At 46.2% G+C, this 22,446-nt stretch overlaps 1 protein-coding gene across 1 annotated transcript in view; it reads left to right on the plus strand.

Annotated features, from left to right (window-relative positions):
• LOC143038298 (uncharacterized) overlaps positions 1-22,446 on the plus strand; it is a gene marked incomplete at its 3' end in the record, with an annotated part of 48,107 nt that overhangs the window by 10,356 nt on the left and 15,305 nt on the right. The window contains exons 3-6 of the mRNA XM_076207320.1: positions 13,335-13,350; positions 15,053-15,166; positions 19,857-19,917; positions 21,828-21,918. Coding sequence (XP_076063435.1) covers positions 13,335-13,350; positions 15,053-15,166; positions 19,857-19,917; positions 21,828-21,918 — 282 coding nt within the window. The remainder of the gene's footprint in view (positions 1-13,334; positions 13,351-15,052; positions 15,167-19,856; positions 19,918-21,827; positions 21,919-22,446) is intronic.

Here is a 22,446-nt window from a genome sequence, read left to right on the forward strand (position 1 = left end):
AGCTCATTGGGACGTATTGTCAGTCCGTCTGTCCCGCTGCCGTACAGTATCAGTCTGACCAAGCCTCATCCAGAGGGAGCTGTTTATGTGTTGGTTCGTCCAACTCACAGACGGCAATGCTTCTTCTTCCATTTGCTGAATGGATGGATAGGATTCATCATTGATCACAGAAGGTTACCGGTGACTCCCACTTCCTTTGGCTATTCGAGCACGTGGGGCATTGGCGACTGCTTCAGCTTCAGCTTAAGATCGACTATCTTGTAGTTAAGCTTGTTACCATGGGAGGGGGACATAGAAGGGTCAAATCTTACTGCTTGGGTGATAAAGTACGTACACATGCGTATGCATGTGTTTGTCTATGTGAGTACGTGTGTGCGTGTGCTCCTGTGTGCATCTGTGTATATTTGTGTACGTGTGTGCGTGTGTGTGTGTGTGTGTGTGTGTGTGTGTGTGTGTGTGTGTGTGTGTGTGTGTGTGTGTGTGTGTGTGTGTGTGTGTGTGTGTGTGTGTGTGTGTGTGTGTGTGTGTGTGTGCGTGCTCGCGCGTGTGTACATGTAAAAGTAAACAAGGCACGGGGCCAGGAAAATTAAGCAAAAATATAGATGCCCTCATGTAACAGTTTTACAATGAAGTGAATTGAATTGACAAGGCTTTGACACCACAAAAACACTTATTGTAGATGTATCTATTAATATATTCATTTATTTATTTTGTTGTTGTTTCTTCATTTCATTTTGTCACAGACATTTGCCAATCCTCGTCATTCACAACAATCCAACATGGTTTATCTGTTTCCTCTAAGTTTATCCACATCTTTATCTTTCGTTTTGAGATCTCTTAGCATTCCTATTAACGACACCAAAACATTCATACATTTCCTTAGACCCCTGATTCATCATATCTCACTACTTTCTTTATAGTCATAGTAGCTGCCTCATGCGAAACAAGCTACGGCCCTTCCTTTCATGACCAATCTCCCTCCTGGTTCGGATAGACCGTCGGAAACCGTCTTGCATAGGATCCGACTTGAACATCGATAAGGGTGGCACGTCCTACATATAGGGAGAATCAGGGAGGAATATTGACAGCTATGCGGGGCTGCAAAATCACAGCCCCTACATCATTATGCTCTGGAGTGCGGAACAACTGTATCTCTTCGCCTGGTCCTCAGCCTGCCACTCGCCACGGACGGAGTAGTGTGGCTTCTGACTTGAACCTTTCCGTGGCAACAGTCAGATTCCTGATGGGTCATCCTCCCCTTGGGACTGACTAGGATCGAGGAGTGCCTTCCTTTGTAGTCCTAGATTACTAGTAGGTTAAGATCCAGTCAGGTTTGTTTCTTTAGAAAAAAATGCTTTTAGATGACGCGTAATGGATGAAGGTCCGTGGCGCTTGCAAGGAGGTTGTAATTAGACAGGAAGGAAAACATCCGCGGCTTGTTTCGCTTAAATTCACTGTGGTGATTAATCCTCATGGTCCTTTTCATCATAGCAAAGGTTCCTTTATCTTTATCCTAACTTACTAAACTTTGTTTTCAACCTTGTTTACTCTGCTTGAAACCAGTTCTGTCACTATACTGTACGGTCATGACTGGTCTACTCCTACTCCAATCCATGATTGATCTCGTCTCTCATTCACCACTTGGTCAACTCCCATGCACTCTTCGTCCATCTTCAACTCCCCCATCCCCCAATCTTGTCCACCCAAGCCAGCTGCGCGCCAAAGACGGGACCTTGCGGATCTATTGTCAATTGTGATGCTGACAGTGTCTCTAATCTATTATCTCGCCCCTCACTCTTCATTTCTTCACCCACTTTGTCCTCCGGTGCCGTTTCCTCACCCAGGCTCCTCACCCGTTGGTTGACCATGCCCTTGGACTCTCTCTCGTTCACTTTACCCTTCCCCCACCCCCATCCCAAACACACCCGTTCCTCTGGTACTTGTGCACTGTACCTCGCCCTTACTTTCCTTAACGCGTTCATACTCCTCAGATTCTCTTCTCATTTCTCTTATCTTTTTTTCTCTTTTCTCTCTTTTCCTCTTTTCTCTCTTCTCTTTCCTCTTCTCTTTTCTTCTCTTCTCTTCTCTTCTCCTCTCTTCTCACAGGGGCGCCAAGACTCCCATCCATTCATTATCCCTATATAGTGTAGTGACTGGATCAGTTGCATGTAGTCAATATTTTTGGTTCTTCAGCGACATACCTACAGACCAGTCATTGACGCAGCATTCTTTTTATGATGGTAGACCACTCCTGAAATAATGGTGATCACTTTTAATTTCTACTGTCGCTCCATCCTCCTACCTTCCTAAGGTCTCTTCTTTACGACTTTTATGGCTCTATCTCTTCCGGTGCCTCGTTGTCTCCACGTACCAAGGAAATACCAACAAGTAATTAAACAGATACAGGAATCGCCACGTTTTTCAATGACATGCACGAGTTGTACAAATGTCTTCAGACTTCAGCCAATTCCAAATGTCCTATGATCTCGATTGACCTTTTAACTGCTCCTCTCGACATGAAATTATTCTGACTGAAGGAGATTTTATTCAGCAGAGGGAAACCCCCAACACAGCTGAGGTATATTCACTAAACTCGTTCAGCTAATCCCCAAACGATTCTCTATTCTATGTCCCCGCATGACGTCCGTTTTACCATTTATCCTTATCTATGCTTTGAATATCTTTTGATGTTAAGTTCCTCTTGTCCCTGTTCCACTTTTATTCCATCCTATGCCTCTCCCTTCCCCATCCCAATCCTCATCCTCCCCTTCCTCATCCTCCCCTTCCCCATCCTCCCCTTCCTCATCCTCCCCTTCCTCATCCTCCCCTTTCCCATCCTCCACTTTCCCATCCTCCCCTTCCCCATCCTCCACTTCCCCATCCTCCACTTCCCCATCCTCCCCTTCCCCATCCTCCCCTTCCTCATCCTCCCCTTCCCCATCCTCCACTTCCTCATCCTCCCCTTCCTCATCCTCCCCTTCCTCATCCTCCCCTTCCTCATCCTCCCCTTCCCCATCCTCCCCTTCCTCATCCTCCCCTTCCTCATCCTCCCCTTCCTCATCCTCCCCTTCCTCATCCTCCTCTTCCTCATCCTCCTCTTCCTCATCCTCCCCTTCCTCATCCTCCCCTTCCTCATCCTCCCCTTCCTCATCCTCCCCTTCCTCATCCTCCCCTTCCTCATCCTCCCCTTCCTCATCCTCCTCTTCCTCATCCTCCTCTTCCTTATTCTCCTCTTCCTTATTCTCCTCTTCCTCATCCTCTTCTTCCTTATTCTCCTCTTCCTCATCCTCCTCTTCCCCATCTCTCCTTCCTCATCCTCCTCTACTAATCCCTCCTCTCTTCTTCCCCTGCCGCCCACGCTCTTCCTCCAATCCAAGTGCCTTACTGGAATTCTTTCCAAACAAACCATTTCCTATAACCACACCTACTAACCACCCCGAACGAGCCCTCCATAACCACTCCCGTATAACCACTCTCCCTTAACCACGCCCATTTAACTACCCCTTAACCACCCCCTAACCACCCCCTAACCTAATCTAACCATCCCCCTGACCACCCCCTAACCACCCCCCTAACCACCCCCCTAACCACCCCCCTAACCATCCCCCTAACCATCCCCTTAACCATCCCCCTAACCACCACTTTAACCACCTCCCTAATCACCCTAATCACTCACCTTAACCACTCGCCCCGGCCACTCGCCCCGGCCACTCGCCCCGGCCACTCGCCCCGGCCACTCGCCCCAGCCACTCGCCCCGGCCACTCGCCCCGGCCACTCGCCCCGGCCATTCGCCCCGGCCATTCGCCACGGCCACTGAACACGATCACTCGCCCTTGCCACTCGTCTCTGCCACTTGCCCCTGACGCTTGCCCTGACCACTCGCCCTGGCCACTCACCCTGACCACTCGCCCTGACCACTCGCCCTGACCACTCGCCCTGACCACTCGTCCTGACCACTTGTCCAAGCCACTCACCCTGGCCACTTGTCCAAGTCACTCACCCTGGCTACTTGTCCTGGTCATTCGCCCAACTCACTCCTCTATAATCAACCCACTTCTCCATTAGCCACTCCCACCAGCTACACACTAGCCACTCGCCTTAGCCATTCCACCATACCATTCGCTCTAGTCACTTCCTTATACCACTCGTCCTAGCCACTCGCCCTCATAACCACTCTCCTCCCCCTCCCGAGGGCTCAGTCTCCACCCATTAACTCCACCGCCGCCCTCAAAGGACCTAAGAAATCTGACTGGAAGGCGACCGTTTAATGTCTCGTTAATTCCCAACGCCTTCCCTAAACGGATATCGCTCCTCTACTCCCTGCTCCCTATCCCTACCCAACTCCTGTTACTGCTGCCTCCCCTACTCCCTACTTTCCCTATTATTTTTAACTTTTCTCCCTGACTTCTTTTGTACAATTTTTTCTGTTGTGTATAAAAAATTCTTGTTCCCTTTTCTTTGTTTTTTGCCTCTAGACTTTTATTTATTTTTTCTTTCAAACCGTCCGGCTCTCAAAGTAGTGTGTCCACATTTCTCCCTTGCTTCTTCTCCAATTCTTCCCTCTCCGTATCGTTTTTCGTTATGTACTGTCCGCACCTTCTGTTTATGATTTCTTGTCTCAACACTTGTCTTTTCTTATTCTCTCCTCTCCCTATCCCCTTTTCTCCGTATCATTTTTCATTATGTACTGTCCACACCTTCTATTTATCGTATCTTGTCCCAGCACTTGCTTTCTCTTGTTCTTCCTATATACCACTACATGTACTCGCTGCCCCATCACGAAAAGCCAAGGTGACCTCTTTCGACCGGAAATACATCCACCTTAGCATCTCCTTAATATTTTCCCTAACTTATATACTAGTCACTGCACTCCCAGTTTATCTACGTCCCTAACATCAGCTCCCGAAAATCTCAACTCTGATCCCTCCACTCTTCATTCTTCTTACACTCCCAATTACTCCGTTGGTCCCTCAACCTACCCACCCCGCATCTCTCTTCCCTCCGCTACCCTTCCCTCCCCACCTCCTCTCATTATCTCTGCGCCCCCGTTCCCCCTACTTCCAGGAACAGTGCCCCCCCCCCCTCTCCCTCGCTCCTTCATCCTTTTCCTTTCCCTCACTCCCCCCCACCTTGAGTCCCCCACCCACCTTCCCCCCACCCACCCACACGTCTCGTCCTACGGCATGGAACAATACTCCTTTCTCTCGTTGTGCCCACCCCCGCACACTCCCCTCCTCTTCACTGGTCCTTATCCATTTATCCCTTGTTTTAACCTCCGGTTGAAGGTTCTGTCTCCTCCCACTCCCCCCTGCATCCGTTGTCCTCCGGGCCCGTAGTGCCTTGGACTTATATTCCCAAAACGTCTGCTGCAATTCTTTAGTTGGCTAATTGCGTGAGTTTGTCCTCAAATGTTTTACCTAAAGTAAAACATAACTTGAAACCTAAGCTAATTTAGTGTGACCTAAACCTGACCTACCTGAACCTGACCTACCCGAACCTGACCCTGACCTAACCTGATCTGACCTAACCTTATCTAACCTAATCTGACCTAACTTAGCCTGATCTAACCTGGCCTAACTTGACCTACCCTGACCTAGCCTGACCTAATCTGTCCTGACCTGACCTAACTTGATCTCGTCTAACTGGACCTAACTTGATATAACCTGAGAAAAATTAACTTGACTTGTCCTGACCTGACCTGATCTGATCTGATCTGGCTTGACCTGCCCTGACCTGCCCTGACCTTACCCAAACTAAACAAAATCAACCTAGCCAAGCCTAACCCAGCCCTGCCTAACCTGACTAGAACAAGCTATCCTAAACTTGACCTAACCTCACCTAACCTAACCTAACCTCACCTAATCCAACCTAGCCTAATAAAGCCTAAGCCAGTCACGTCTATTTGATAATAGATAAAGAAAAAGGAATTTCGTAAAGTAGAATTTTTTGGCTATTACAAAGAGTTGACCAAAATTAATCTCAAGAATCTTACTACCTGATACTATCTCCATATAATTTTTATACACTAAAATAAAATGTATATACATTGTACCTCCTTTATAGTCATAGTGGTGGTATTTAGTCGTCAATAACCAACGCTTCTATCCATAAGAACAAAATTGCACCAGAGAGATGGCAAAGGAATTAGTTAAGGAAGGCATAAGAACGGAAGGATAGTAGAAATCAAGAGATCTATAATATTTTTAGACTGGAAACTGGTCTCCCTTATTAAAAGGCTACTTCGTAACTCTAGTTCGTAGAGGTGTCACTGAAGTTTCTGGAATAATGATTATAAAAGAAATTTAGGGAGCGTTATAATTAAAACTGGTTTGTGTTACCGTTCTCATCCTCCTTGTTGAGTGCATAATTATCCCAATTGGGATAGTTTCTGTATGTACAAGGCAACCATTTACTTCACCCTGAACGATACAAAAGTTTCTGTAGTCGAGATCTTCTTAAACTTTTCAGACCTTATCATCCCCAGTAGTTAGGTTTAGAGAGTCCATCTCATCCTAACATGTGGGATAAAGTGACTACAGCTGTTACGTTACTACGAGGCACAGGCATTTCCAACACTCTATATAATTTGTTGCAGTACCCACGGGTTAAGAGATGCTACTCTAGTCTGAACTAAATGAAATAGATTTGTGATAACCAAAGTACATTACTTGGAGAATTTAACCTTTCGACGTTAACAAGGGTTTGCTTCGGATGAATAAAATTACCTGGCGGCAGCTACGTCGATCACTTCAACCCGCGAAATCTATCGTCTTTGGGAAATTATATATTTTTCTATGTTTTTAATGACACCGTATTGTTTCTATAACCTCTACTAACAAGTTTTGTTTCCTACTCGTGACTAATACTTTCCCTGTACCTATAATGTGGTCCACTCATTTATAGTCTAAGATTCCTGTGGATGTTAAATGCCTGATGTCCTTCAGGTATTAGCTTTGGATCTGTGGACCCTACTGAAACATGGAATATCTATGGATCTATAGACATCTGGCTGAGATACTAAGAATCGTTACCTCAAAGCCTTTTCGCTCATGTTCGAAGCCCAACCTCTGCATCCGAAGACTGTCTTCGGCTACCAATACACGCCACATGCAGAAATTGAAATGCGGTACTGCCGAAGACTCGAACTCAGCAATCACATGACAAGTGTCGTAGTAACTTACCAACTACGCTTACTCAGCCTATACAGAGGACACAGTTATGTGCACTATTGTACTTGGTGGTGGCGTATGGCAACTTGAACGTGTATACGTATTTTTCTGTAGCAATATTGTAGGTAAACAAACAAGAATTACCCATATGATTATGTCCGAGATTATACAAATCCCATACCAAGCTTAGCTGTGTCAGATTTATATGTCCGCAACAGTACAAGTACATGCACCTACAGTGTTACTATTTTCTAAAACGTTCGACCAAGAAAGCTTGGCTTTGCATGATATGAACGAAATGTTTTGGAGTGTGAGACAGTTTTTGATATCTCGACTGGGCAATGCAATACACATGTTGAATACATCTTTTCACTCAAATTTTAATTTCGTGCTTATTTCACATCTGCAAAGACTGCTTTTTCATATGTAATCTTTTACCCAATACTGTATTCTGCTTTCCCGAATCAGTTTCGCTAACTCATCGCCCTCCCTTATCTCTCTCCTCACGCCCCACCCTCACGACCCTCCTTCACGTCCCTCCCTTTCTCCACTCCCTCGTCACCTCTCTCGCCCCCCTCCCTCGCCCCCCCTCCCTCGCCCACCTCCCTCGCCCCCCTCCCTCGCCCTCCTCCCTCGCCCCCCTCCCTCGCCCCCCTCCCTCGCCCCCCTCCCTCGCCCCCGTCTCTCGCCCCCGTCCCTCGCCCCCGTCCCTCGCCCCTGTCCCTCGCCCCCCCCCTCGCCCCACTCCCTGGCCACCCTCCCTGGCCCCCCTCCCTGGCCCCCCTCCCTGGCCCCCCTCTCTCGCCCCCTCTCTCGCCCCCCTCTCTCGCCCCCATCCCTCGCCCCCCCTCCCTCGCCCCCTCCATCACCCCCTCCATCACGCCCCTCCCTCACGTCCCTCCCTCACGCCCCTACCTCACGCCCCTACCTCACGCCCCTCCATCACCCCCTCCCTCACGCCCCTCCCTCACGCCCCTCCCTCATGCTCCTCCCTCATGATCTTCCCTCATGCTCCTCCCTCATGCTCCTCCCTCATGCTCCTCCCTCACGCCCCTCCCTCACGCCCCTCCCTCACGCCCCTCCCTCACGCCCCTCCCTCACGCCCCTCCCTCATATGCTTCGCCATTCATAGTTTCCCTCACGCTCCTCACCAAATCTCACGCCCTCCTTCACACTCTTTCACACCCCTCTTCACAGCCTCCCTCTTTCCTAAGTCCACCATGCATTACCCTCCCAAAAAACGTTTACATTACCATTATATCATCGTTACCTTGACTTGTCTTGCTTACTCATGGTATTCTCATTACCTTTTTAATGGCCGAGCTCTTATCGCCTCGCCGGGTGCTGCGGGCGCGTTTAACTTGCCATTACCATTGCTCATTACCATCCCCAATGCTTATTATTACTACTAATGCCCTCCGCCGTTATGGCTGCTACCCGCTGCTCATAAAAAAATTACCTGTCGAAAATTCACACCTGCAATTTTATGTATTCTTGCTCGCATACAATTTTTTGGGATGTGTGTGTGTGTGTGTGTGTGTGTGTGTGTGTGTGTATTCACTTGGTCTTTGGATCACGTGTTGGACTCGTGATCGACAGCTATTTCCCTCCTGGAAGAGAGCTCAGAGCTCGTAGGTCCGATCTATGGGTAATGCTATGACCTTGCACACACACACACACCCCCAACTCCCCCCCCACGAGAGTTGGAGTAACACCCCTCAGCGCTGCGATACTGATATTATTTCAGCCCCGGGCGAGGATCGAACCCGGACCTCCGTAGTGTGTGTGTGTGTGTGTGTGTTTTACAATATATATATATATATGTATATATGTATGTATATATGTATATATGTATGTATGTATGTATGTATGTATGTATATATATAATATACATATATATCGTACACAAATATGTAAAAGCAGTCAACAAAAGAGGCTCACAGCTCAACTTTAGTCTATCATAAGAAATTTGGAGCAAATAAGAAAAGATGTTACCTAATACCTATAAAGCAAATGCGATATTGTTGTCAGCCTAACTTTGGACAAAATACTTCAAAATGTAACCTTCTCTAACTTTATAATGTGCTCTCATAAGAAGAGTTCGTGGTAAAGTAGTAATGATACTATGAAAAAGGACAAAGGCATTCGTTATTGGGTTTCCATTATCATTTCGAGGGGTGGAAATCATAACAAATTACTCTAAGATTTTCCTGTCAGTAACATTCGAGACAACAACTTTTGCAATGAAGTGAATCTTAGAAGAGAAAAAAAACTTTTCAGAATCACTTCATTGCAAAAGTTGTCTCGAGAATTTTACTGATAGGAAACCCGGATCCCCATAGCATCAGGCAACGGTGATCAGATCCTTCCCTTGATCTCTGTGGAAAGAATTTTGAGACTTGTCTGTAATGTGTTAATGTTAATAAGTCACCTACTGAAAGATGTAGAGGGGACAGCAGTCATCAGTTATCTCACCATTTATGAAAAGGTGGAGGAAATGCAGTTGGGCCAAGTTTGGAAACCAAACGTCAGCCTCTCGGGGTTGCACCTCCAGCTGGAGAAGAGAAGGTCCATCCTTCAGGACCACGACAAGCTGGTCCTCGTTATTAATTCTTCAGTATCATTTTATATACAGTGATATGCTAGAAAGATGTTCTTCCATACTTTGCAAACGTCACGTTCATTTTTCTGTACCTAAAGTCTCACTAGGAGGGCGATGACTATTTAGCTTCTAAATGAAATGCTAAGAAGTGATCAGATATCCCATCTTACGAGATAATTCTCTATAACGTTTCAGTATTTAGTTTCACATATCTAACTGATGTAGTGGTTCTCAAACTAAGCCAATTTCTCAGGGCCACATGTTCTTTAAAAAGGGGGGTGGACGTAGAAAAGATCACTGGGAGTCATAGTCATGATCTGACTATGTTATGAGTTATAACAGTGAAGATGAGAATCAATACTGTGTGAGATCGAAACCTTTATTGGTACGACGTTTCGCTTGTTACAGCGTTTTCCAAGTACTTGAAAAAAGTTGTAACAAGCAAAACGTCGTACCAATAAAGGTTTCGATCTCACACGGTGTTGATTCTCACAGTCTTGTCGGCTTTTGTCATTGTGTTTCAACAGTGAAGATGTTAAATATCAATGATAAATAGTGTGATCACTGAAGACGAATAGAATCAATATTAATAAAAAATGTCAACTTCTCCCATAATTTTCAAGAAATGTTCTATTTTTCTTACAAACATGTGAAGACAAGGAGAGGAATCATTTTGATCGCAATACCTTGCATTAACCGCTTTGAATACGGCCGCATACATCACAACTACTGTTAGTAGTAAATGGCTTCCCTTCCAGACGATGGAAACGGCAGGTTTGCTGTGGAGGCATTGCTATTTGTAGTTATAAGAAAAGAACTGAAGATTTTTTCAGTATCCGTGGTACGAGCGGGATTCGAACCTATGTAAGGACAACCTCTACACTATCCACATTAACAGAAGAGGCCCAATTTTATAGTTAAATATAGTAATAAGATTACATCAGCTATATACAGTAATGTTACTGCATCAGCGAAACACGGTAATCAAAATGTGCAATCAATATGATTTTGTCCATATGTTGCTATGAAAAGTAGCTAATTTGAGAACTGCACAATTTAAGGACAGCCCAAGAACTGCGCTAATCATGAAGTAAAACAAGTCGTCAAAATTATAAATTCATCTTCTAGGTTATTGAAAACATGCATAAACCTTTTCAAAGATGTTAATCCTAATTTTTCCTACATGAAACCTGAACGAGAAAATTATATTTTACAAAGTATTATTCTTTGTTTACAGTTTTATCATTTGGTAGTCTATAAAGCAATGAACCTATTTCAACACCTTTATACTTGATGTACGTTTGAATTTATTTTCAAAGAAATTGTAGATTACGAGTATATGTAGATGATTAACGAGGTTTTACCAATCTTGCATTGCAGCTGTTTTTGATTTTCAAGTAATTGGCAACCCATTCTAATATTGCCTTTTTTTGAGGGGGGAGGAGGGGGAGCTAGCACGTATAACGTGACTTTTATTCAAAGGTTGGTTGTCCGAGCCACTAGAAGTATTTTTGTGAAATTACACTTCCAACGCCAGTAGTTTCTGACGGTCATTTTCTTGATTAGGTTTATGGCTAACTACTTTGTGACAATCTTAAGAAATAAAGACGAATATTAAGACTAAACGTGAACACTTTTGACTTTACCATTACTTTCAGGTCAGGTGTTGCAAAAAAAAACAAAAACAAAAAAAAACACTAGATTTGTGCATGCGCGCGCATATGCTAATGAATACTTGGCCATGACATTGAGTTGAGGTCGTTTCTGTTTGCTCGTTCTTCAGTGTGCATGCACACGTATTTCTGATTAATGTACTAACGAGTATTACAAAGTTGTTTAATTTACTGTGATACTAAGATTAGGAAGTTTCAAATATTCAGAATGGTGACGCTTTTCAAATAGTATAATAGGAAGGTGTTTTTAGTTTAATATATTTTGAAGATTTCGGAACTTGTCATCTCTAATATTCATTCTATAAATATTTTTCTTATATTTTAAAGAATTTCAATAGAAAATGTATATTCATTTATCAAGCTCGTGGCATACTTCTACTTGTTTAAAACAAGAACCCCAGAATGACCCTAAACATTTATAATTGTTTCCTGTTTGTGTGCTTACTTTCTTATTTATCTATTTATTTAAAATCGATCTCATTATGGAGAAAGATGTCTCCTGTCGGCAAGTCACTGCCGCTCTCCCAAGCTGTCCAAATAAAGAGGGCAAAGGTGCTGATTTTTTTTTACCCTACTTTGTGAGGATCTCCGGACATACAATGTCTTCAGAGATCCTTTAATTTCGGTGGCTTTCGAAATAAACCCATCTCGGTGCCGTAAGACGATTTTATTCAGGAGTTACCACTGATCGAGACCCAGATTTACTCCAAAATCCTCCTCTTAAGCCCCAGTCACGCCAAGCTTACGACCTGTTTCCGACCACCTTCGACCGAAGATCAAGCGATCGGTCGGCGACACAAAACCTATGCAAAGACCTGAAATGGAAAAATTTAATGTGGTTGATAAGATGAAAATCTATGTACTGGGGACGATTCAGTGTGTGTCGTAATACATCTATCTATATATCTATCGATCTATCTATTTATCTATCTTATTACCGACTACCAGCGACTTCCAAAGACTACCTGCAACTGGCCGTGGTCGCCGGTGGTCGGAAACAGGTCGTAAGATTGGTGTGACTGGGCCCTTAGTCTGATTACTGTACCCTTGCCCAACCCTATGTTTAACGCTAGCATCTAATGTAGCAACCTACAAGAATGTCATCCCAAGCATTTCTATGTCGAACGAAGATCACCTAAAATCACGCCCGATAGTTTGTACCCTGCACGGCTCCTAGATGGAGTTCTCTCAAATATTGTTAGTAGATTCACACTTTTGTATGCATCAAAATCACTTGCTCTTCTCCAGAATAGATGCATTATAAAAATCGATGTGTGGGTGATGCAAATCTGGTAGTACGTTTTCATTGCAAATATGTTGCGCTCTTGTCGTAAATATTTTTTCTACTAGAAATCCCTAGAATTCGGACATTTCCAATATAGTGAACGATATGTTCTGAAACTTAGAAAATCCAGAACACTAGATTTTTTTTTTTTTTTAAACAGTGTAGTGTTACTCTTAGTACTGGATATTTTTTAATTCGTTCCCAATAGTGGGATGATTTCCGAACTGGAGAGACTTCCAACAGAGAGACCAATCTGTTTACGTGTTAAGCGTGAAGTGCTGGACTTGATTAAAACGTCTTACCAACACGTGGCATTAAGATCCAATCATGTCAGGGAAGGGGGGAGGGGAATTTGCATACATACGGGGCCTTACCCATATCGGAGTCTTTATAAGCTGGTCACCATATTTCATTCCGCCCCATGGTGACAGCCTCCCCCCATTCCCGCCTCCCTCCCCCTCCCCCTTTTGTCCACATGGCTTGTGCACCAGCCTATTGAGTCGCCAAAAGCCCAGGGCTGTCTTCAATGCCATAACAAACACGTGTAGTCCCTTGCTCCGAAACTGTCTTTTGTACATGGTTAGCCTACTCATGTTCGTTATAGTGGTTTCACGGGGAAGGTAAGTGAAAAACCTCTCCTGCCTTGGTAAATTGTTATGGGATATCGTCATTGTCTTCGTGTATTTTGTATTATCTTATTTTTTCTAGAATATCTTGTAACCATTTTGTTTATGTGCAGAATAAAATGTACTCTCAAACGAAAAAAAATCACCTGTAGATGCAACACAGACACAAACGCGCGCGCGCACCCCCCCACACGCACACACACACACATACACACACACACGCACGCACACACACACACACACACACACACACACACACACACACACACACACACACACACACACACACACACACACACACACACACGCATACACACACACACACACATACACACACGCATACACACACGCACACATGCATACAGGCTTACGTGCGCGCGCACGCACACACACATGCATACAACTTGCGCACACACGCACATACACACGCGCGCACGTACGCACACACACACACACACACACACACACACACACACACACACACACACACACACACACACACACACACACATGCAGCACATATATGCACATACACATGCACACAGACGCGCGCACACACACACACACACACACACACACACACACACACACACACACACACACACACACACACACACACGTACACACACACACACACACACACACACACACACACAGACACACGCACACACACGCACACACACACACACACACACACACACACACACACACACACACACACACACACACACACACATACACACACACACATACACACACACACATACACACACACACACACACACACACACACACACACACACACACACACACACACACACACACACACACATGCGCGCGCGCGCGTCTCGTGGCGCAGTGGTAGCGATCGCGACCGTCACTACAGCGGTCTGGGTTCGGATCCTGCCTAGAGCTGAAATAATTTCAGTATCGCTGCGCTGCGAATCGTTACTCCAACTCTATTGGGCGGGGAGTTAGGTGTATGTGTGCGTGTAAGGTCACATTATTACCCATAGATCGGTCATTCGAGCTCTGAGCTCTCATCCGGAAGGTTAATCACTGTCGATCACGAGTCCAACATATGATACAAGACCATGGTGAAACCATGGTAAATCACACGCGCGCACACACACACACACACACACACACACACACACACACACACACACACACACACACACACACACACACACACACACACACACACACACACACACACACACACACACACACACATACGCACACACACGCACACACACACACACACACACACACACACACACACACACACACACACACACACACACACACACACACACACACACACACACACACAGACACACACACACAAATACACACACACACACACACATACACACACACACACACACACACACACACACACACACACACACACACACACACACACACACACACACACACACAGAGCCCCCCCCCACACACACACACACTGGTTTGTCAAGAGAGAGGAGCTACTCATTGTGAACCAAGACATTGGTTCCAGTAGGTACATAAGGCTACATGGAAGAAAAGGGCTGTGAGCCAACCTTTCAGAGGCTGGATTAAGGAGAAGAAATCGGTTGAGCTCGCATATTCCAGTGAGTCTGCGAGATCCAAACGACGTTAGCGGAAGTGCAAATTGGTCAGACTTCTCATTAGTCCATGACTTCGCCAGATTCATGTATCGAACTCAGTTCGAACTTCGCACTTCGACTTTGACATGAATGTCATCAGGAGAAGAATAGTATCAGTGGACTTCTACTTAGGCATATGGCTTTGTCATCCTCTGGTATTGAGTCCGGTTCACGTGTTGTGATTCATCGTTTCGGCACACCTTCACAAGAAGATTGTCGGCAATTACTTGCGATTTGAATATCAGCCACCATCACCCTCTTTTCCTCCCCTTCCGTCCCCATGGAATTAACATACCTTCACTATAACTCTGCTATTTATCACCCGAGATTTGAATGCGGCCCTTCTCTTCGGATGACGCGCGTCGCGAGCGCGCGCGGGTACGCGCAAGTGCACTATGCAAAGCAGGTCCGCCATGGCCTATTACATGAATAAACGCGAGCGTATGGCCATACACATACACACGCGCGTGCGGCTCAGAAGGCCGGCACACCCCTATTGTCAGTCAACAGGGGCTGCAGACGGCTGCAGTGTCGCTAGTAGTGGTTTGAGTGACTAAGGGAAATGTAAGTAGAGAGGTCAGAAAGAGTACGTTATATATTGGTATTATAATTGATTGTGATACCAGGGCGATGCATATAGCCGCAATCCGTCCGCAAGCGGCCATTGCACTAGGCTTCCTCTGGATGCCATAGCACCCGTAGTGTGGAGATATGAAAGCTGTGACCACGAAACTCCCTTACCTGTAGCCATTGAGCTGGGTGCAATATGGTGGTGGGGTTTGTGGTAGGCTTGGGTGTCTGTGTGGTGGAGGTTCCTGAACGTGATAAGAGTTTTGGGACGTAGTAATAAGAGGGGGGTTATTCAGAAGCATACGTGTGTGTGTGTGATTCACCATGGTCTTGGATCACGTGTTGTACTCGTGATCGACAGTTATTAACCTCTCAGATGAGAGTTCAAAGCTTGTATGGCCGATCTTTGGGTAATACTGTTACCTTATACGCGCACACACCCCAAATTCTCCGCCCACGAGATTTGGAGTAGCAACCCGCAGCGCAGCGTTACTGAAATTATTTCAGCTCTGGGCGGGATTCGAGCCCGGTCTGCCGTGGTGGCAGGCGAGAACTCTAACCACCGCGCCACGAGGTTGTGTGTGGTTTGTGTTTTTGTGTGTACGTGTTTGTGTGTGTGTGTGTGTGTGTGTGTGTGTGTGTGTGTGTGTGTGTGTGTGTGTGTGTGTGTGTGTGTGTGTGTGTGTGTGTGTGTGTGTGTGTGTGTGTGTGTGTGTGTGTGTGTGTGTGTGTGTGTGTGTGTGTGTGTGTGTGTGTGGAGGATTGGAGCGTGAAGGTACTGGATTTCTTTTGTAGGGAGGTGAGGGGGGACGGAATATTACTAATTTCAGAGCGTGAAGAGGATGAGGGAAAAGCTTCCGGAACGTGGCTTTTCTGAATATTTGCTATTGAAGGAAACCTACACATGTTACCAAAACTCAACAAGACACCTATACTCACCCACTCACTTCACACATTTGAACGCCCCGCTTTACCTCAATACTCACGCCCTCCCACCAAACTTACCTGTGTCCTTGAACTCTTCCTGTCTATTGTAACTCACCCTTTCGTTCCTTGACCACTCGTCATTTTCAAGGATAGAAGCGCCGATAGCCTCGGTCAAGTACTTTTCGTTTTACAACTACCTTCTATTCTTAGATCGCGTCTTTCCTGCCTCCCCTACTACCCACCTTCCGTCCATCTCAAAGATGGTAAGTTGTATACCTCGTACATTACCAGGACTTCTCCTGTACAATTTACCATGCTACGATCTTCTACTATAATAAAGTAGTAGCTTCTGTCTGTCTGTCTGTCTTTCTGTTTGTTTACGAACTCCTCCTAGGGTTTTGGAAATAGATCCCCATAACCACATTCATTCTGATACCCTATCACTTTAGGTACTTGGATTACTATATTTCATTTTCAAAAAAATATAATTTTGGCTAGGGTTAAGTGATAAAGGGGTATGGTGAGGTAACACGCCACTACTGTAGTGTCCCCTTAACACGATTGGCATTTTGTGACAAAAAATACTATGATTAAACAAACCATTGTATGTGTTCATAAATATTATTTGTATTTGTAAAATTAATGTTGCCACAAACTATGATATCCCTTGTAAGGAGAAAGCATGTAAATGTAAAATGATTGTATACTTTTATAATATTGATTGTTTTTATTTTACTTTTTCGCGGGCGGTAATATACTCGAGTTCAAAGATAAAGATTAATTCAATTCCTCTTTTACGGCCGAATATATTTTATTTCTAAAGGGCGTCTCCCTACTCAAATTGATTTTTTCTGATTTCTTAACATTTTATTTGTTACATTTTTCATTGAGTTATATTGATACGTGTAACTTTTCTCCACAAATTCTATCAAAATTAAAATGATCATCACTTGCAGGCAGCAACGCGCGGGTAATTTGGCTAGTGTATTATAAGCTTGCATTAGTTACCCGGCAACGATGAATATGATTTGTCAACTAATTCGCTCTCTCCCAACCAAACGTCCAGATTATGATTGTAAGGTTAAGTAATGCATATTTGATCTTTTTCTATTTTAATTATCGCATTTTATTTGTTTTCCTTTTGTAGCTCTACTAAGAAATCACTAAGTGTAGTTATCGCCTCATAGTCCTGTATTCGTCAATCCATTCATCTGTGACCTATTCTCCTGTTACAAAGATTTACAATGATAAAACATGCAGGGACAAGAGCCCTCTGTCTTCAATAAATTAGGGTGAAAAATAAGGAATCCCTGATTGATTTACTTTACCCCACTTGTGCATATTCTATCCATCTTATTCCCCATCGTTACCCCACTTGCAACCCAGCTGCCTTCACCCAAATCTCCCATTTTCCTCAAACCCCATGTCTACGTTCTCTCCCTCCCTTCGTCTCCTGTCACATCTTTCTCTTCTGGTCTCGTTTCCTTTTACCCTAATTCACCTGACCTTACTCGACATACCTCTTCTTTCCTTGTCTTACCCTTGACTTTTATAATAATAAGATATGTGACACCCAGTCTGGGAAGTGTTAACACGACAGAGATAAATACATTATCCCATGTCTATACATCAACTTGATTTAGATTATGTTGGGAACAAACAAACGAACGAACCTGGTGCCTCGCGCTTTGAAGATTGTGTGTGTGTGTGTGTGTGTGTGTGTGTGTGTGTGTGTGTGTGTGTGTGTGTGTGTGTGTGTGTGTGTGTGTGTGTGTGTGCGTGCGTGCGTGCGTGCGTGAATGCATGCTTGCGTGGGTTTATGCGAACTTGCAAGTTGTGTGTGCGTATGTGCGTGTGACGTGTCCACGCGCGCACGTGTATGTCAAGATATGAGCACTGAAATCTGAAATGAAGTGCCTCTGTTTATGTGGACGAGGGCGCCAAATAACAGCAACTAATAACTACACATAGAACATAACTATTCGAAAATAGCTGGAGTCCAGGAACCATTTTATGGAAGAAAGTATACGCTGGACTCGACGTTCGTCAATTTATTCCGACGTTTCGAACCCTGTCCGGGGTTCGTCTTGAAGACGAACCCCGGACAGGGTTCGAAACGTCGGAATAAATTGACGAACGTCGAGTCCAGCGTATACTTTCTTCCATAGAACATAACTATATTGGATCATAATCTGTTCCTGAGAACTTCACATTAAGTCGGAGAATTTGTAAATCAACCTGAAATACTGTAAACAGAGGTCATAAGTGGGAACCAGTTGGAGTAACTGTCCCTAAAAAGGGAATAATTGGGAACGAGCCTGAAAGGGGAAAGAATGCGTCCAAGAATTCGAGTTTGCATGATTAAGACCCAGCCTGAGTGGAAGTGATTAAGAGCAGGAATGTCCCTTGATGGGAAACTGAGTTTAATTAGGAACACGTTATGACGTTTGAGGAAAATCCGATGAACTGCTGTCCCTCCCTTCCCCTCCCTCCCTCCCTTCCCCTCCCCTCCCCTCCCTCCCTCCCCTCCCTCCCTCCCTCCCCTCCCCTCCCCTCCCTCCCTCCCCTCCCCTCCCTCCCTCCTCCCTCTCCTCCCTCCTTCCTCTTCCTCCCTCCTCTTCCTTCCCTCCCTCCTTCCCTCCTTTCCCTTCCTCTCTTCCCTCCTTCCCTCCCTCTCCTCCCTCTCCTCCCTCTCCTCCCTCCTCATCCTCCCTCCCTCCCTTTCCATCCTCCCTCCCCTCTCCTCCCTCCCCCCTCTCTCCCTTCATGCATCCTCTCACCCTCCTGTCATAGCTCCTACCTACCCTCCCTCTTTTCATCCCTTCTGCCTTTCCTCCCTCCCTCCTTGCCCTCCCTCCCTCCCTCCCTCCCTCCTTGCCTCACTCCCCCTCCCTCCCTCCTTGCCTCACTCCCTCCCTCCCTCCCTCCTTGCCTCCCTCCCTCCCTCCTTGCCTCCCTCCCTCCCTCCCTCCCTCCTTGCCTCCCTCCCTCCCTCCCTCCCTCCCTCCCTCCCCTCCCCTCCCTCCCCTCCTTTCCTCTTCACTCCTCTCCCTCTCTCTCATCCTTCCTCTACCCTCCTTTCCTCCACCACTTCCCCTCCTTCCCTTCCCCTCCCTCCCTCTATCCCTCCCTCCCTTCATCCTTCCCTCCCTCCATCCTTCCCTCCCTCTATCCTTCCCTCTCTCCATCCTTCCCTCCCTCCATCCTTCCCTCCCTCCATTCCTTCTTTAATCCCTCCATCCCTTCCTCAATCCCTTCCTCCATCACCCTTCCTCCATCTCTTCTTCCATTCCCCCCTCCATATATTCGTCATCCTTCCCACCCATCCCTCTCTTACCTCTCTTTCTCTCTCTCTCTCTCTCTCTCTCTCTCTCTCTCTCTCTCTCTCTCTCTCTCTCTCTCTCTCTCTCTCTCTCTCTCTCTCTCTCTCTCTCTCTCTCTCTCTCTCTCTCTCTCTCCCTCTCTCCCTCCCTCCCTCCCTCCAGTCCGTTCTCCCATTTTCCCACCTTACTACTGTATTCACCCTTTATTCATTTCTGTTATCTTCCCTCCTTCCATTTCCTGGTCAACCTACTCCTACCCTCCTTCCATCACTTCCTCCCTCCCTCCTTCCCTTTCTCCCCCCTTTCCACCCTTCCTCCCTTCTCTCCCTTCCTCACTCCTCTCCTTCACTCCTTCCCTCCCTTCCTCCTAACCTCCTCCCCTCCTTCCTCCCACTCTCCTCCCCTCCTTCCTCCCACTCTCCTCCCCTCCTTAATCCCACCCTCCTCCCACCCTCCTCCCCTCCTTAATCCCACACTCCTCCCACCCTCCTCCCCTCCTTCCTCCCACCCTCCTCCCCTCCTTCCTCCCACCCTCCTCCCCTCCTTCCTCCCACCCTCCCCCTCCTTCCTCCCACCCTCCTCCCCTCCTTCCGTCCGTCCCTCCCTCCCTCCCTCTCTCTCTATGGCTCTCACTTACTCTTGACTCCCCTCCCTCTCCTGTTCCCTCCCCTCCCTCTCCTTTTCCCTCCCCTCCCTCCCTCCTTCGATCCCTCCTCGATCCCGCCCACCCGCCTCGCCCGGCGTGGTGATGAGCGATGGGCGCGTCGCTCTGGCGGGCCGCCCGTTTGTAAACACGGCCTATTAGCAGCATTGGGTTGTTCATCTATCACCTCCACTCTCGCGGCCAACTCCACTATTATGCAAATTACTCCTCATACCCCGCGGCGGCCCTCAGCCTGTCCTCCCGGTACCCTCCCCCCTGCCCTCCCCCCACCACCCTCTCCCCTTTCTCCCCCTCTCTTCACCTTCCTCTCTCCCCCTATTTCCGTTTCTCACAGTCCTATGTTCTCTAACACCTCCCCTTTCCATACTCCAAATTTTTAAGCGTCTTGCATCACATCATGGTATTTAGGATTCTTCTCTAATATTGGTAACCTGTAATCTTCCGTAATGATCTGCAAAATACACACACGCACGTGCACACGCACGCACACACACACACACACACACACACACACACACACACACACACACACACACACACACACACACACACACACACACACACACACACACACACACACACACACACACACATGCACGAACACACATATGCATAAACACACACATGCACGCGCACACACGTGCATGAACACATACATGCACGCACACACGTGCACAGGCACACATGCACACACACACACTTGCACGCACACACACATGCACGCACACACATGCACGCACACACATGCACGCACACACATGCACGCACACACATGCACACACACACGCACACACACACCTGCACGCACACACGCACACATGCACACGCACGCACGCACACACACACATGCACGCGCACACACTCGCACACACGCTCACACACACGCACACACACACACACACACACACACACACACACACACACACACACACACACACACACACACACACACACACACACACACACACACACACAGACAAACACACACAAACACACATACACAGACACACACACGCACACACACACACACACACACACACACACACACACACACACACACACACACACACACACACACACACACACACACACACACACACACACACACACACACACCACACATGCACACGCACGCACGCACACACACACATGCACGCGCACACACTCGCACACACGCTCACACACACGCTCACACACACGCACACACACGCACACACACGCACACACACGCACACACACACACACACACACACACACACACACACACACACACACACACACACACACACACACACACGCGCGCGCGCGCACACACACACGCACGCACACACACACACACACACACACACACACACACACACACACACACACACACACACACACACACACACACACACACACACACACACACACACACACTAACAGACACGAAAAGACATATCTACAAAGAAACACTATCATTACTTATACAGTATACATCTTCCGCCTTCTACTTTTTTCTTCTTACCTATATTTTCTTGGTTATTCATTCACCTATTAATCTATACACTCATTTACTTGTTTATACTTTTTCCTTTCTTATTTTGTGTATTTATCTTATTTTATTTATTAATTCATTTTTACTGATTTATTTTTTTCTATTTTTTTTTTGTCTTTTTTTTTTTTTTTTGTCTATTTATTCATTTTTTTAGGCCTTTGGCTGAGGTCCGTTCTTGTGTGCTTTAACGAAGGGCTTCCATGGGATCTTTCATGAGTTACTTGCAGGTCTCTTGAGTACTTTTTAACTCCTATGATGACAACATGATTTCAGCTAGTCTTTGATAAGTACTCAAAATGTCAAATAATCTTCTCTACTGTCTACAGTTTTTGTGCTTATATATTGAAGTCACTATTACTACATCATCTGATTTGGTTATTTGGAGTGTTAATTTTTTCATATTAACCACGGTAA

Source organism: Oratosquilla oratoria, chromosome 24 (assembly GCF_046742065.1).
Source record: "Oratosquilla oratoria isolate Oo_2021 chromosome 24, ASM4674206v1, whole genome shotgun sequence".
In the NCBI taxonomy this organism is placed as follows: Eukaryota; Metazoa; Arthropoda; class Malacostraca; order Stomatopoda; family Squillidae; genus Oratosquilla; species Oratosquilla oratoria.